This window comes from Neopsephotus bourkii, unplaced genomic scaffold (genome assembly GCF_033783945.1).
Source record: "Neopsephotus bourkii isolate Nb327-2 ecotype Australia unplaced genomic scaffold, CSIRO-AGI_Nbou_v1 NB_1589, whole genome shotgun sequence".
Classification (NCBI taxonomy): Eukaryota; Metazoa; Chordata; class Aves; order Psittaciformes; family Psittacidae; genus Neopsephotus; species Neopsephotus bourkii.
This window is the reverse complement of record NW_026902065.1, coordinates 4,276,907-4,292,353: the sequence shown is the minus strand read 5'-3', so window position 1 is coordinate 4,292,353 and position 15,447 is coordinate 4,276,907. Positions and strand designations below refer to the sequence as shown.

Genomic DNA, 15,447 nt, shown 5'->3' with positions numbered 1-15,447 from the left:
GTCTACACTATAAGCATTTTGGGAGTTCACTCTGGACTATCTCTGACCTTGTCCCTTGGACTGGCAGCTCATTAGCCCTGGGAATGTACTAGCTGCTCTCCTGGAACATACAGCCCTGCTTAGTTTCACCTGAAATACACTACACATAGCAAACCAAAGCACAGTAAGTAGGAGTGATGAGGATATTAACCAGTTTCAAATGGAAAGACTGTTTTAACCCCTCCAAAAGAAACCAAACCTGATACTCCTTTGGCTATTCCAGAATACTGCCTAGACAATTAAAACTCACTTTTCTTTAAAGGCACTAAACAAACATCAGTAAATGAACAACGCTTTTAGTCCATCCCAAGAGAGACACTGAATACCTGTTTTTAGAGACTGTGTATAACTGTTTTATATTCAGGGAAAATGTGGCAAAGAGAAGGAAATGGCATGCCTATGCAGGCATGCCAGCTCTGGTTTGCTAACAAGATATGGCTATAGTACTGCACTATACTTAGCAGTAATACAGCCCAAGCAATTGATGCAACCTCACTTCCCAAGCCAGCCAAAAGTCTGGGTCTACAATACACTGCGTTACTTAAGAGGAATAAAACCCCACAAAAAAACAAACAAAACAAAACCAAAAGGGTATGCACAGAGTCCCCAGCTGAGTCCATAACTGCATGCCAGAGCCTTATATGAAAAACAGGGAAGATTCAAGACAGACCAGCTCACCTGCCTCATCTTGTCTGCCTAAGTTCCCAAAATAAGTCACCCTCACTCAAATACATCCTCATTTAAGGACGCAATCATTCCACAGAGCAGGCAGCTCCATTTTAAGTTGTTGGCAGGCCTCAATCCATTAGGCATACTCATAGCACAACCAGCACAGCATGAGGATACAAAAATGAGCCTGACATCAGCAACCCCTCTTCAAAATAAGAAGCAAGTGACTGCAAGCATGAACTTGAACACTGAAGGTGAGAAGCTCATGTTACATGCCCTCCTTTGCTTGAAATCACACATTTAAAACAAACATACAGAGAAGGAAGAGGAAGCAGGAGGATGAGTTAGGGCACTGCCCACTTTTCCTTTCAACTGCGTCATGGTGGGAACCAGAATGCAGGGGTTATGTGGCAATTCTTGTAAGGAGGAGCAAGAGATACAAACCACTCTCAGCTGCAAAATGTTTTAAGGCTTTCATTCTGCTTCCTGAATGAATGACCTAGCAAGTAGTACAGTGTAAGAGGCAAGTGAAAAACTGCTCTTTATGTACTTTCCTCCTTGCTCTGTTTTTGACACTTGTCAGACTCCTCCTTGAAACCAAACTCATTAAACTGGCAGAGAACTCTCTAGTTTTCTAAAGACAGAAGCAAGATGCAAGGTAGAAGTGTGCAACCAAGAGCAAGCGAGGAAAGGAGACCAGTGGAAGCACTGTCTCACTAGTTAGTTAGCTATTAAATTATCTCACCATATCCGGTTGAATCCCAGTCTTATGCAGTGGGCTCAGCACTATAGTTAAGTGCTTCAGCAAAGCAGAATCAGACTGAAATCTCAAATACATTATCATATCCTTTCCAAGGTGACTGTTGTGAAATGTAGTCCACGACATTTATTTTTCCCAATTTATCCCAGTAATTTCAGAGGCCTAATTTCAGCACTTCAGTGCCTACTTTCACATGTGGATACTTAAACCTTTCACCACTGCAGAATGGAAGAACAGGCCTACCTCCCAGCTCTGGATTGCTTCTCAACAAATACTTGGAAAAAAAAAAAATATAAAAAAGACATATTGCCATGCTGTAACACAGCATGAAAACATGATGGATAAGCAAAGCTGATTTTTGAACAAAATAATCCACACCTAAGTTTTATTTTAAAATTGCTACGTAAAGCAAATCAAAATGCTTTTTCTTTAAAACAAAATTGCCTAAATATAAACTGTAAGTCTTCTAGAACAGCAAAAACAAAAGCCTCAAAAATAGCTGACGTTTACCCATAAGTTTTCAAAGGGTTTAGATATATAAAAATTTAACAAAAATTAATGAGACAAGGCCTACCACAGAGAATGCCATCACTTAGATTTAGTTAAATAGAAAACATCAAAGGTACTTTTGATTAGAAGTGGTCTTACCCTGTAACACAGAGTGTAGAAACACACAGCAATGATTTTTTTTTTTTTTTCAACACACAAACAGTTTAAACAATTAAAGCAGGAAATAAAAACCACCTCAAAACTTCATATAAATCAAGAAACAGGATACCTGGGATTTTTTCGTATGTCATCCAGCTGCCCAACTACATGAGACACATTTGTGCGAATCATTTTGAAGGCAATTTCCTCTTCTCCCATGATTTCAAACCTTATTGTTAAAATAATATTTCTACATTAATAAAGCAATGCAAACCAGGTTCAATAAATATTAATCTTCTATTTAATAACTTACTTCTAATCTGATTGACCCAACTTCCAATAGGATTTGCCATCTGCTTTCTATCATTGTATTTACTTTTTTTTTTCAGCTAATTCTCTTGCACAGAACCAGTTTCCTATTGATTTATTAGTAGCCACCCATAAATCAAAGAACTCAATTCTAATACAAAGTATATAAATTACGAATTTTGACATAAAAGCAACATTTGAGCTGAGCGTAATCATAATAGTTACCATACTATTTACTTGTTTTGCGTTTTAAACAATTTAGAACTGTAATTTATAATTACTCTTCAGATATGAGAAAACACGTTCTTCTTTTCCAATCACCAACCCCAGAAAAATCTTAAGAATTAAGAGTATATAAAACTACAAAATTAAATATGAAGAAAACCTCTCACGCATTTAATCGATAGCAAACAAACCAAGTACATGAAATGCAGAAGTATTATCTCTGAAAGATGTCTTGCGTTTGAAGGAGCATTTGACCCCAGTGTAGCAGTCTTACTTGAGGTACCACATTGTTCACCCTTATCTTGCTACAAGAAAATACCCCTCCTGTTCCTTGAAGTCTCACCTGAGAACCTACTGCATTTATAAAGCTCACAAAATTAATAATTTAGTATTAGAGCTCAACAGAACAAAAGAGGAGCATGTATCCTAATGATATAAATACATTACTAGCAATCAGTTTAAGTACAGCAAATTCTTGCCCATTACAATATTTGTCAACCTCATTTGTTGCATCAACTTTTCAGTTTTAACCTACACTCTCCCCTGGGAAGGGAATTATTTATAAAGCTTACTGCACAACTTAACGTATAATAATGTCCAAAAGCTGCCCTAAGCAGCACCTGTAACCTTCTTTCATTCTACAGCTTTATTTGGCTTTGTAGCCCCTCTTGGGGCAACTGCATGCTTAAGATCACTGGTAAGGTGACAGGCAGAAGACAAGACGGTAAGCTCCGTACCAGCAAACAGCCTCAGTGGCATGCAATTGGTTTGCAGGTCTCAGAAAAGAAAGATACGAGAACCTGATCTCAGGCAGATCAATGTAAATCCAGTTATTCAAACAAACCCATGGTCATGATCATGGTTTGTCCTGCCCTTTCCAAAACAGGATGGAAACCCTTTTCTTGTCCCCCTCGCTTATGTCACTCCTCCTCCTTTCAGGAAAACTACAAGATAGTTAGTGTTAAAAGTGCTTTTCCTTTTCTCTTTTTAAGCAACAGCAGAAAGAAGGATGAAGCAGATTTACAACTTCTAGGTACAGAACAGACTCTTTTATCCCATTATACTACTTTGAATGCCCTCACTCACTACACATAGTCAATTTATATAGACACTTAAAGATACTCTGGCTGACTATGGTACAACACAAATTAGGATCTGGTCCAATAACAGAAGTAGCATGGAAATATTTAGACAACTATGTAAGAAATTATGAAAAAAAAATCACACTCTGCAAAATGAAACATTAGTAGATATCAGTATTTTTCTTCAATTTCACTGTTAAAGTAAATGGAGCTAAGATTTGTTAACATACAATCTTTGAACATGTACGTATTTATACCTCTTCTTACTGCTTTACAGAATCTAGCACTGAAACAGCATACTGTTAACAACATACCTGTATTTGTTTTTGTCTTTGTATGCCTTACGAATCCTGTCAGTCACAGGTTTGCAATTGGTCACTAAGTTTTTTGTTACTGGAGGCTGAAAAAAAAACAACCAACCCATTGTTTAGATTGTAGGTTATTGAAAATACAGTCTGTTATTAAAATGTACTTTGTATAAAAGTTCTGTTACAGCTAGGAAGGCCTGCATATGCTTTACTCTCCTGGAATGAAAAGCGATAGTTTCTTGCTCAACCGTTGAAGGGAAAACCAAACCAAACCAAACCAAAACGATACAGGTGCATCATATCACAATTTCCTATGCATACAAATATTATATGAAAAATACAGACTGTTTGTTGCAAAAATATTGCAACTTCTGTATTTCATCGTCAGTAAGATATTCAGAAATTCTATCTCATTTGACAGCTGCCTTTGACATTCCTCTGGCAGAGGCCACCAGTCATACCGGCCAGGCAAACTCTGCAGAGCAGCTGATACGGACAAGGCCTTATTTCTATCGCAGCCTATGATGAAACTATTCTGGGAAGTAAAATCCCTATTCTCAAGGGATATTTTTGTCATAGTAGACTCATTCTAAGAAATTTAGCCGTTGCAGACAACAGAAATAAAAATAAGCACAAATGACATTTTGTGACTATCTGACCTGACAGATATCATTAGTACATTAGGCATTACTGCTTAGATTAGTAATATTTTACTGACTCTCCAAACATATTAAAGTAATTTAACATTGTCACCAACCACTGAGACTATTTTTAACCCAACCTTAAAACATATTAATGGCAGCCATCCTTTATTGTTACTTTTTAAAGTTTTTACTTCACAGAATTTTGCAGTCTGAATTGAGAGGCATAAAAAGGCAAAATGAAGGCAGGCTATATTGGATTTAATGTTTTCAGACTGTGCAGGGCTCTCAAATTCACGCTTTCATTTCTTAAAATCTAACTGAACAGAATGGCTTTATGTAGAACTTTGCTGGGATTCAGACTTAGGGGAAAATCTTTTTATAACCTTGTAATATAACCTGGTATATAACCTGATGTCCAGAGGGAAGAGAAAAAAAAGAAAAAAATAGTCAATGTCCATACACATTTATCTACACATGCATTGTAGATCTCTGCATTATAATCTGCATGTGTTGGAGATCAATAATGCTCTTTACTACCCAGAAGTTATACTCCCCCAAATGATCTGTACTCACCAAAATTACTTTTGCTTTAATACAGTATTAGTTTGAAGTGAGAGAGCACCAGGTCATCAATTTAGCAGAGTACACACACACTTTTTTTTTCAAATGCGTAGGCTGATGCAGGAATTAAATTCTCATTGTAAAAAAATTTAGTTATTCGTATCAGATTTGAAGATGCTAGATTCCTATATTCCAGCAGGTTTTAATGAGAATTTAACCACTAAAGTGAAAATAAGGACTTATATCTTAAGGAACACCTGGTTTTAAGACCTCACTTTTCACAGAATGGTTTAGATTGGAAGCAACCTCTTAAGAGTCCGTCCATCTGATGGTTTAGTGGCTTTTTGGATTTTGTTTTGTTTTTAAAAACAGGGGTTATAATTCAGACAAAGACTTACCAGAAAGTTCTAGTCAGAAGGCTTACTGTCTTTTTTGTTCACAACAGTGAATTTTCCTAACAATGATGACTTAATGAATCCCATATAAAACAATATTCTAAAGCTCATTTTTCTCTGTTTCTGAAGCAAATAAATGTCTTTTTGAAGTTAGGAAGCAGCTTGTAAAATTTTCGTTTTCTAACACATCATGTACATACAAGTAGAAAATTTTGTAAACACAAAAACCAGCACAGTCAATACACACTCAGAAAAGAAACCAAGCGTCTTTTGAGACCAATGTTTCTTACCAGATTGGGATCATAATATGCTTCCTGAGTTGGTGGAATAATATGTATCTGAGTGATGTTGGCAGGCAGAGCTTTAGAGCAATTTATTAGCATTTGTTCTAGACCAGTCAAATCCTAACAGAAAGAAAAGGAGGTTAAAAAAAATAAAAGAATCCTGTTTTCTCACTGACATAGTTCTAAAAACCTAGGGTGCACAGGCATATGGTATCTACAAAACAAATTTTCATGTTACTGTCAGAAACTGAAGACTTAATATTCAATAGCACCCAATTCAATAAGCTGATGTCAGTGTGACTCCCCATACATCTAAACAGGAAATGCATAGCTGAACTGAGACCAGATAAAGCATGACAATGTCATTTTCATTTTTAAATGGAAAAAAAAATAAAAAACCCTTTACTGATGATTTCAGGACAGCACAGAATTCCCAAACCAGCAATGGCATATTAAATCCCAAATTGAGCAAACAAACAGAAAAGTGAATTGGAAGGACAGGAAGATGATTTTCTGACCAAGGCCAGGAACACACTAAAGCAAGGCTGTGTTCCAGCTATGCCAATGATTTTTGTGGTGTTTCAAGAACAAATTATTTGTTTTGTGCTAATTCTTCTCTGTAAAGCAGAAATAGTACACTTCTATCTCCACCAACTGTCCTACAAAGTAAGTCCTACAAAGACCATTCTCTATTTATCAAGTTCCTAAAGAAACAAAAGTGTGAGCCTTTATATATGGTCATAGTACTTACTAGTATGAGTTCTTTGCTACCCTTTTTCTCAGATCTTTCTTTAGGCCACAAGTTCCTCAGGGCAAGAACTGGTTTACTACGGCAAGAGCAAGAGCAAGCACAGCAGGATCCCACTCTTCACAGTGACTTTTACCAGTGAACAGCTTTCCTGACAAACTCACGCTGCTTGCTTTCTTGAACTCTGACATCAGCGATCCATTTTTCTGATGCTGCTAGAACTCAATTTAACTGTTGACTCCATAGAATAGTGATAAGGTAGAATATTTTTATTATATCTAGCTAAAATTTAAGAATTGCCAAATGTTACAGAAACTATAAGCAAGGATAAATAAAGATTTGACTAATTTTAACAGGTTTGGACTGTAAACTGAAGTTACTGGTAAGGAAAGAGTACCTGCAAACTTAATGGTAATTCATGGATTCTCGTGGCCAACGTGCGAATCTCTCGGTCAGACAAAATGCCTGACTGGTCTGTATCGACCTCATCGAAGATCTGAGAAATGTTCAGTGGCTGAACTGCACTCATAAGATAATAGAAATATGAAAAAGCAAACTGCATATCTTCCGAGTGCCGCACTTTGTGAAATGATGTCTTGTCAAACTCTTCAGGGAACCTACATAAGAATATAAACTAATTTAGTACTCCAGTTTCTTAAAGCAAAACATTCCTTACCTAAAAATACATTCTCAACCAGAATTTTAAAAGGTTCTCAAAAGTCTCTTTATATTAGCACAACTGTCATGTTGTAATAAATTCCCTATTTCCTTTTGCAAAATACAATTTTAATGAGTAGCCATCAATACACTGGAAATAGCTATAGCAAAGCATCAACTGAAAGGTGGAATTACCTAGAGTTTCACATTATTACAGACACAGACATACTCACATATCCTGTAGCTCTTGCATAACAGTGCGGTCAATCATATGAGGCATATGAGCAGGGACTTTTCGAGATGTAAATCCAAATTTGCTGTTTAAAAGCTTATTTACATATCGAAGGGAATCAGCAAATGTATCTTTCAACTGCCTTCCAAAATATTTGCCATCAGTAAAGTATGACATTTGTTTGAGTAATGACTCTTCCTCCTAAAGATCAGGACAAGTAGAAATCAAAGTTACATTACCTAAAAGAACAAAAACATTAAACAGACAGAAAAAATGACATTTCAGCCAGGTGCTAACTCTAAAGCCCCTGTTTGCCATCATATTTATTTGTAATATCACCTTTTTTAATTATTCCATATTGGAATAACTGAAATCCTATGAATATGAAGATTCCTAATGCAAAATCCAATCTCAGATGAACAGAAAAAGTTACTCCTTCGCTATTTGGTGTAGTGCAAAGCAGTTGCTACCAGATGAAGCACAGTATCTATCTTCTGTTCCAGAAGTTTTCAAAGCTGCCTAAATGCTTTAACTGGAAGCAGAGGAAGCTTCCTACATTTTTTCTTGACACGGTCTGGATATTCAGTTTTGTTGGCAGACTTTCAATTTAAACTTCAGAACTCAAGTAATGACCATTATACATGTTTCTTTATTTTTTTTCTAATGAACTGGATCCATATTTGCATAAATGCATTCAAAACAAAATTTAAGGTTTCAGTTGTAGTGCTATATACAGCTGAACAATAGCACTGTGCCAACATATAATGAGTAAAGAGAGAATATAACAACAAAAAAAAGGCAGTAGAAAGGAAACAGAAAGCTGTTCACCTAGCTAAGAGAGGCCCAGATCATAAACAAAATAGATTTTACATGAAAAAAATCAAAAGGAGCTTTGAAAAAAAAAAACCAACTCATAATTGCCTCAAAGGCAAGACACATTCCAAATATATAGATCACACTGGAAGTATTCCACCAAATGCAGAAAGATGCAAGTATTCCAATAAGCAATGACATTAAGATACTCACATCTAGTAGGTCCTGGAAGTACTTCTTTTTCTCCCATGGCAAAAAGCCGTGGTAACTTCCAGCATAGGACTGTAATTTTCTTCCCACTGGCCTCTCTTTTACATCTGTATCTAGCTGCACATGCCCTTTTCCTCCTTTTCCTCCTTCCATTCCTTGTGCATCTTCTCTAGTATCTAAATTCACAGTATGTTTTGATTTCTGGGTTTCCCTTAATATGAGTGCATTCAATACTTTTTCTCGAGTTTCACTTTTATTTCCCATGGCCTGGGAGAGAAGTGTGGATTTAGGTTTTACTTTATATATAGGTTGGTGTGTGTTCACTGTTACAACGGTTCCTTTTGTTCCTTTAAGTCTTGAAGGAGCTTCATTTGCTTTTATTGTTTTTATTTTACCACTGCTTACATCTTTAGAAGGCTTCTGCCAGCTGACATGGTTCTTCTGATCTTCTGAACGATTATGCACTACCTTCTTTTCCAGGTCTATGATACTCTTTACTGTAGTTAAGAACTGGAAAGGCTTCAGGAGAGCAGCCTTGGATAGGTTAAATCCTTTCTGAGTGATATCACCATTTAATAGTTTTAAGTTCAGTTTCTGCAATGCTAGTTGAACATCTTCAGGAAGGAGAGACATGTTTACTGACGGTATTATCACCTCTTCATGTAGAATCTCTTTTGTGCCATTTCGACGTCTCCTCACTCTTGGAAAGCGTTTTTCTTCAGGAATATCTTCAAATATCATTTCAGCTTCTGGTATTGAAGTTACAGTTTTAAACTCAGAGTTCAATTTTTGTGTGGAAGTTGTGTTCGGTTTTGGTTCCTCTCTAGTATCAGCTTCAACAGCTACCTGCATTTTAAATTCTTCATCATTTTTATTTAGAAAAGTAAGGTTAAAATAGATCACAGTTGTATTCATGCCACTATGCATTATAAGGTGGATAGTCTTCCATTTGTTAGCAACTGAAGCATGTCTGATAATTGGATTATCACTATACGAACCCTCGATTCCTTTCTTGGCTATTTCACTGAAGCTGAAGTAGGGCAGACATTCACCTTTGGGAATAACATAGTAGGTCTGATTAAGCTGAAGCGTCACCTTGTACATCTCTTCAAAGTGATCTGGGAAAAAAACCAAGAAACAAATTTCTGTCAATTCGCAGTCTGACACTAAGCTTTCAGTCTTTTGGGTTGTTTTTTTTTTTGAAGTGTAACATCCCATCTAGATTCACTACATTAGCAGGGAGACAGCTTCGTGAAAGAATACTTACTGTAGCCTCCAGTTTCTTGCTCACATATCTTTAATAATGACTGTCTAGACGTATTCAAATATTTAAAGTTGCCAGACATTCCAGCGATAATTCTAAAAGCCAGTATAATTTATCCCTCTTTCAGTTTCCACCTGAAGAGCTTAAGTGGCTCATTATCACACATCACTTAAATCTATCTATCAGTCATAAGTAACATGCCCATACTTTTTGCCATAGATTACACACCCATAGATTTTTGGCACATTTTAGTAGATGAATGTTACAACACCTGGATTTCACTGCTGCACTGCATCTCTGAGGCTTCCAAAATCAGACAGACTGAAACAAACTTCTCTCTACCACAGCACAAGAGAGATTATCAGCAACTCTCACATGAACAAAACCTCACTGCCATCAACAGAACTGCCAGTAATTGATTTGTCTGAGCTGAGATGCAGGGGAGCCTCTAGTCTTCCAAAAAGGCCAAGTTCTTTAATTTCTGTTCCCCTGCCTATACCTGACAGCATTCTCAATCACTTCATTCACTCCTCCCAGTCTTTTGTAACAAAATAAACTTCAGACAACTTCACAGGTTACTGAAAGTAGTCTTTGGCAAGAGCCTAAACTAGAACTCACACTGTCAGCATCAAAAAGGTTCTTTAAATTTCTTAACCACTACAGGCATCAAGTCATCTGTCCTTACTCAAGTAAACACTTTGCATAGCTGAAATGTAATTTCTCTGTTTAAAATGTAAGCCTCTTGAGGCAAGGAGTTTGATGCTTGCTGCTCCATAAAGTGTCAACCACCCTACCTATGCTTGGTAGCTGTTTTATTAAATAAAGCTGTGTGTATATATATATATATATATATATATTCAGTTTTGGTTTAGTGAATATAAGAAGCGTCTGACTTTTCAGCTGCTAGCAGATTTTTTCCATGATGCTGTATGAGATATCTTAGCCCAATCCAAGAGTAATGATGAGCAAAAAAGTTCAGGCAATTCAAGAGAATCCCTACGGCAAGTTCATCAGAAATGTGTAATACCTACCTTGGCCACAGTCACCAGCATCGAATCCACAGGAGAGGACATTGCAGGCCTGATCACAGAACTTGTCTGCTAGCCAGGAATTAGCACAGCCCTGGTTACAGTATGAAACACCACTTATGCCTGCACCAAATTGCCATGGTGGTCCATTCCCAATACCTCCAACTGCACCTGCACCAGCAACATAACGACTACCCCCACTGTTACCTACAGGGAAAGAAAAAAAAAAAAAGGAACCCAGTCTTTGAAATCTTTATTCCTGAAGAAAGGCACATTCTAAGCCACAGCGTTAAAGCTAGACTGACGTTGACAATCTTATCTATCACCAGTGAAATTAAAATGGGGCAAATGCTAACTAGACCTCTCTGAGTTACCATAGAATCTATAGTAAGCACCATCTCACTGCAGAAGTTTAGGAACTGACTTAAAATTGCAAGAAAATCTTCAACCTATTTTCTCTTAACTTCAAAGAGGCAGGAAGGAAACTGATTTATTATTTCTTGTGTTTGCAGTCTTGACCTTACAGCCCCAGACAGTGGTATCATTTTCTCACACCCGAAGTACCACTTCATTTTCTACCTCGCAGTCCTGAAAATCTGATCTAGAAACAAGTAGTGCAGCTTCACAATCCTGCTACTATTTGGATTCTGAGCCCAAATACTACATAATATTGTATCTATATTATACTTTTTTTTTTAATTTAAAAATCTTTTTTCTCAGGTAGTCAAGCTTGGTACCCAGGGAAAGATTTTATATGCCCTACTATTTGCTGTCATTTGCCATAGACATCTGTAGCTTGCAAGAAACAATGGTTTCATCTGTAAGCCAACTTTATTACTACTATTAAGGGAAGCAAATTTTGTAGTTATGGAATGACAAATTACAGAATTATTTACGTAAGAAAAAACAAACAGTTCACTTTTTCTAAATTTAACATCGCTGCCTTACCAATGCAATCACCTCCATCCCAATCACATGCTGAGTTATTACAGGCTTTATCACAGTAACCATCTTTAATCCATGAGCCAGGACATCCCTCAGCACAGTTTGGCACAGGCCAAGTCAAGTAAACCTGGAACAACATTATAGTCTGAGACAGGGATTGGCATATAGAAGTCCACTGAGCTTGTTTCTTGGAATACAGAGACTTAAAATAACTCCTGCCAGTGTCTTAAGTATTCACACAGCTTTACAAATAGCATTTAAACACTGTAACCTGTGAAATAAATGTTCCCTCTTTCAAACCCAAGGAAAAACTGAAGAATTCCCAAGGCCATACAGCAAGACAGTGATGGCCAAAAAGAGAACGCAGGACTTCCCAGATCTACTTCTGCAAACGTATTCCAGTGAAAATAATATTTTATCTTTTGTCAGGTAAGAAGGGTGAACTTAAACTCTGAATTAGCTTTGCAGTCCCCTTGTTCTCATGACTCAAATCGTTTCTTCAGTACGAACCAGTCATGAGATTAGCAGCACATGTTGAACATAATCCCTAAAGCATATGGCCCTCTATGACTTAAATAATTCTAAGAATTAGACAAGATAAAAAAAAAGTGTGGGGGTGTATTTTCAACTGGGGAAGCATTAAAAACCACATACACTTTCCTTCAGGCCTTACTGCTTCAAGATTTTAGCAGCATATTTCCTACTGAAACACTGATCAGGTTATCACAAACAACATTGCATCTAAGATGACTTCATCATCGTAACTCAGAGGAATAACTGAAGAACAACAAAAATGCAGTAACAATATGATTTTGCAATTACATGCACACAGAAGGATTTTAAACTATTAAAAGCCTCCTAATATCCTCAACTACTGAAAACGTAATTTTAGGGTAGCTTAAACTAATTTCATACAACATTTCTGTGTGTGTGCACAAATGTTCACATGTGCCTGAATGAATTAATTCCATGGTCTCTAGCATCTTGTGTACTTATTGCTTTAATATAAATAATAAATACAGATCTGATTTCTTGCTCCATGTCACTCTTGTCGATCAAGTTCATGGATTAAAATTCTGCTGGCAACCAGAGTCTTTACACACAACTATTATTAATATTTTCTCAGCTGAATCCCAGTTTTTGATAAAGTGTCTGTTGAAAAACTAAGTTACTTGATGTTCATGAAAATGCAACAATATATCATTTAGTAAATAGTTATATATATTATTATATTTAGAAGGGCCAAAGATATTTGGGTGTCTGGAACAGAGGTAATTAATGGTAAATTTAAATATTAGACGAGTTTCAATGCCATCTGTCCTCTGTGTTCCCACCGAAGAACTGATTCTGTTTTGCTTTGAATATTTCCAACTAAAAGAATTTACAAGGGAGGGAAGACTGACAGCTGACAAACACCACACCAGTCTTACCAGTGCTTCAACAGAAAGTGGCAGAATTAGAGAACGACGCTGAAACTAAAGCATGAAGCCTGACAGAGAAACCATTATACCGCCAGAAACCTGTGAGCGTATATGGAAAAAAAGTGTTTCTGCAACCCACACATACAGAAAGAGCCAGAGCCTCCCCACCCTGCATTTCTGCTAACGATTGTCTAGTTAAGAACAACAAATCTTTAGACGTAAAAGGAGGAGTGGGGAAGCAAAGGAAAATCTTATATTTGATCTCCCTTTCAAAGCAGCATTTCTTTGATTTTCTTGATTTGCATTATATTACATTGCTGTAAAAAAACTGGACATCTGCTTCTGGGGAAATAAAAATTCCTGTGATAATGGCTTACCTTCTGACCTTTAGAGTGACTGTAAAAATCATCAGGCCAAACATCTTTCCCAAACATAACATCATCGTTGAGATAAATAAACTTCTGAGAGAGGCCACTGATACGATGAATGTGACTTTCAATAGCTGGTGAACTGAAGGTAGGCAAATGACTCACATTCTGAAAGATTTCCTAAAACAAAGAAGCCCCAATAACACAAAGCAGTTTCAGAAGGCAAAAATACATGAAAAAGCCCAAACCATAAAAGGCCAGGTACATTAGACACATGACATTTATCTACTAAAAAAATAATAAAAAATTCTTAGAACAAGGAAAGATATGAAAGAAAGAAAAGTGAAGATATTTTAGCAAAAAGAAAAATTTTGCTATTAATTTTCCCCACACAAAACCATTTTCAGGTCTCCTGCTTAACTAAGAAACTGCACCTGGTTCAATGCAAAAACAAAAACTCTTCCACCATGTACTGGCTCAGCCCAGTGTACAGATATTTATAATTCTCCTATGATACAGGCTGCACAAAATTTCAAGCAAGTTGAATGTGTTCCAGCATTCAGCATGTCAGGATTCTTTCATCTCTTTTGAGTAACTTCATAAGCAGACAGCAACAGAAGTTGAATCAGTATCTTGTTACCATTTAGGTTGCTCAGGGCTCCTATGGCACATCCAGACACCAATATTACTCTCAAATCGTAGTAAGAAGATATTATTTTTGTTTCACCTACTCAGAAAGCACGAAGGATTTGAGGGTGCATAGCTACTTTTTTTGCAGCCATCATCTTAGTCCTAGTAATTGTAATTCATCCTGTCTCAATGCAAGCTTACCAGGTTATTACTTGTACTGAGAGAATGTTTACGGGTTCAGATTACATTTTCTTCTCTTGAGTGTTTTTAGAAATAGATTTTATAAGGAAATTAGACATGGGTGTACATTAGCTAAAGTCTCAGTATTTGGAAACGTGGCCTAAACAAAGACTTGATATATATTCAGTTATCTGCTTAGCCAAAATACAAAGACATACTGGAGTTAAAAAAAATATGGATGAAATGGGGAAGTAATTGTTACTTCTTCCAAATAAATGCAATCTTTGGCTGAAAGAGGATACTTGCACTCCAAAGCAATCACGGAACCTTTACTAGTGGCACTTTTATGCTGGTATATTTATTGAGGGTTTTGGTGGGGTTTTTTGTTTGTTGTTTTGTTGTTGCTGCTGTTTGGGTGTTACCTGGTGTGTCACTATGGTTATTCGAGGATTATCCAGGTTAAGCCAGGAAGGAATCTGCCCATTAGTGACAATGAAAATACGTCGCACCCAAGGGGCATGCCTCTCTATTGACCGTAAGGAGTATCTCAGCTCTTCATTATCTTCAAAACGGCTGGCAGAAACATCTTCATCCTGTTTAGACTATAAAAAAGAGAAAATCCTTTCTTAGATTTTCAAATAGAACATTCAAGCTCTGATCCAGCTAGGTAACAACAGCGCGCTTTGACATATGGGGGCATAAACATTTGAGAACTTAAGACATTTGAAAATGCAAAATACATTGATCAAGTGCCATTATTCTTTTAAAGGATCATATTCTTCCAAATCGCCAAGGCAAACAATGCAATCTTTTGACATCAATGGCCAGCCACCTGGTGTCACTAGGATGACTACCCTGTAAGATGACAGTGTCTTGTGTGATCCCAGCTCTTGAAGAAAGAACCCCAGGAAAACCCCAACACCCTCCTGTTTTCTTTCTTTCCTGAGATTATTAGTCTCTATTTCCTGACCTTAACCAAAAGCCAAGATGCATTTTGAATCAGTAACATCACCTTCCAGAAATCCAG

General features: G+C 36.8%; 1 protein-coding gene and 1 long non-coding RNA gene across 4 annotated transcripts in view; both read right to left on the bottom strand.

Moving 5' to 3' along the window:
• Window positions 1–15,447, bottom strand: part of LOC133222333 (uncharacterized) — a 237,437-nt gene that overhangs the window by 198,148 nt on the left and 23,842 nt on the right. The window lies entirely within an intron of this gene.
• Window positions 1–15,447, bottom strand: part of GNPTAB (N-acetylglucosamine-1-phosphate transferase subunits alpha and beta) — a 42,878-nt gene that overhangs the window by 4,780 nt on the left and 22,651 nt on the right. For all 3 annotated transcript variants that reach the window (XM_061371915.1, XM_061371914.1, XM_061371916.1), the window contains 10 exons: window positions 14,843–15,022; window positions 13,620–13,790; window positions 11,825–11,948; window positions 10,880–11,083; window positions 8,588–9,702; window positions 7,563–7,762; window positions 7,070–7,289; window positions 5,931–6,044; window positions 4,047–4,132; window positions 2,247–2,345 (listed from right to left, as the gene is read on the bottom strand). In XM_061371915.1, the coding sequence (XP_061227899.1) occupies window positions 2,247–2,345; window positions 4,047–4,132; window positions 5,931–6,044; window positions 7,070–7,289; window positions 7,563–7,762; window positions 8,588–9,702; window positions 10,880–11,083; window positions 11,825–11,948; window positions 13,620–13,790; window positions 14,843–15,022 (2,513 nt within the window). The remainder of the gene's footprint in view (window positions 1–2,246; window positions 2,346–4,046; window positions 4,133–5,930; window positions 6,045–7,069; window positions 7,290–7,562; window positions 7,763–8,587; window positions 9,703–10,879; window positions 11,084–11,824; window positions 11,949–13,619; window positions 13,791–14,842; window positions 15,023–15,447) is intronic.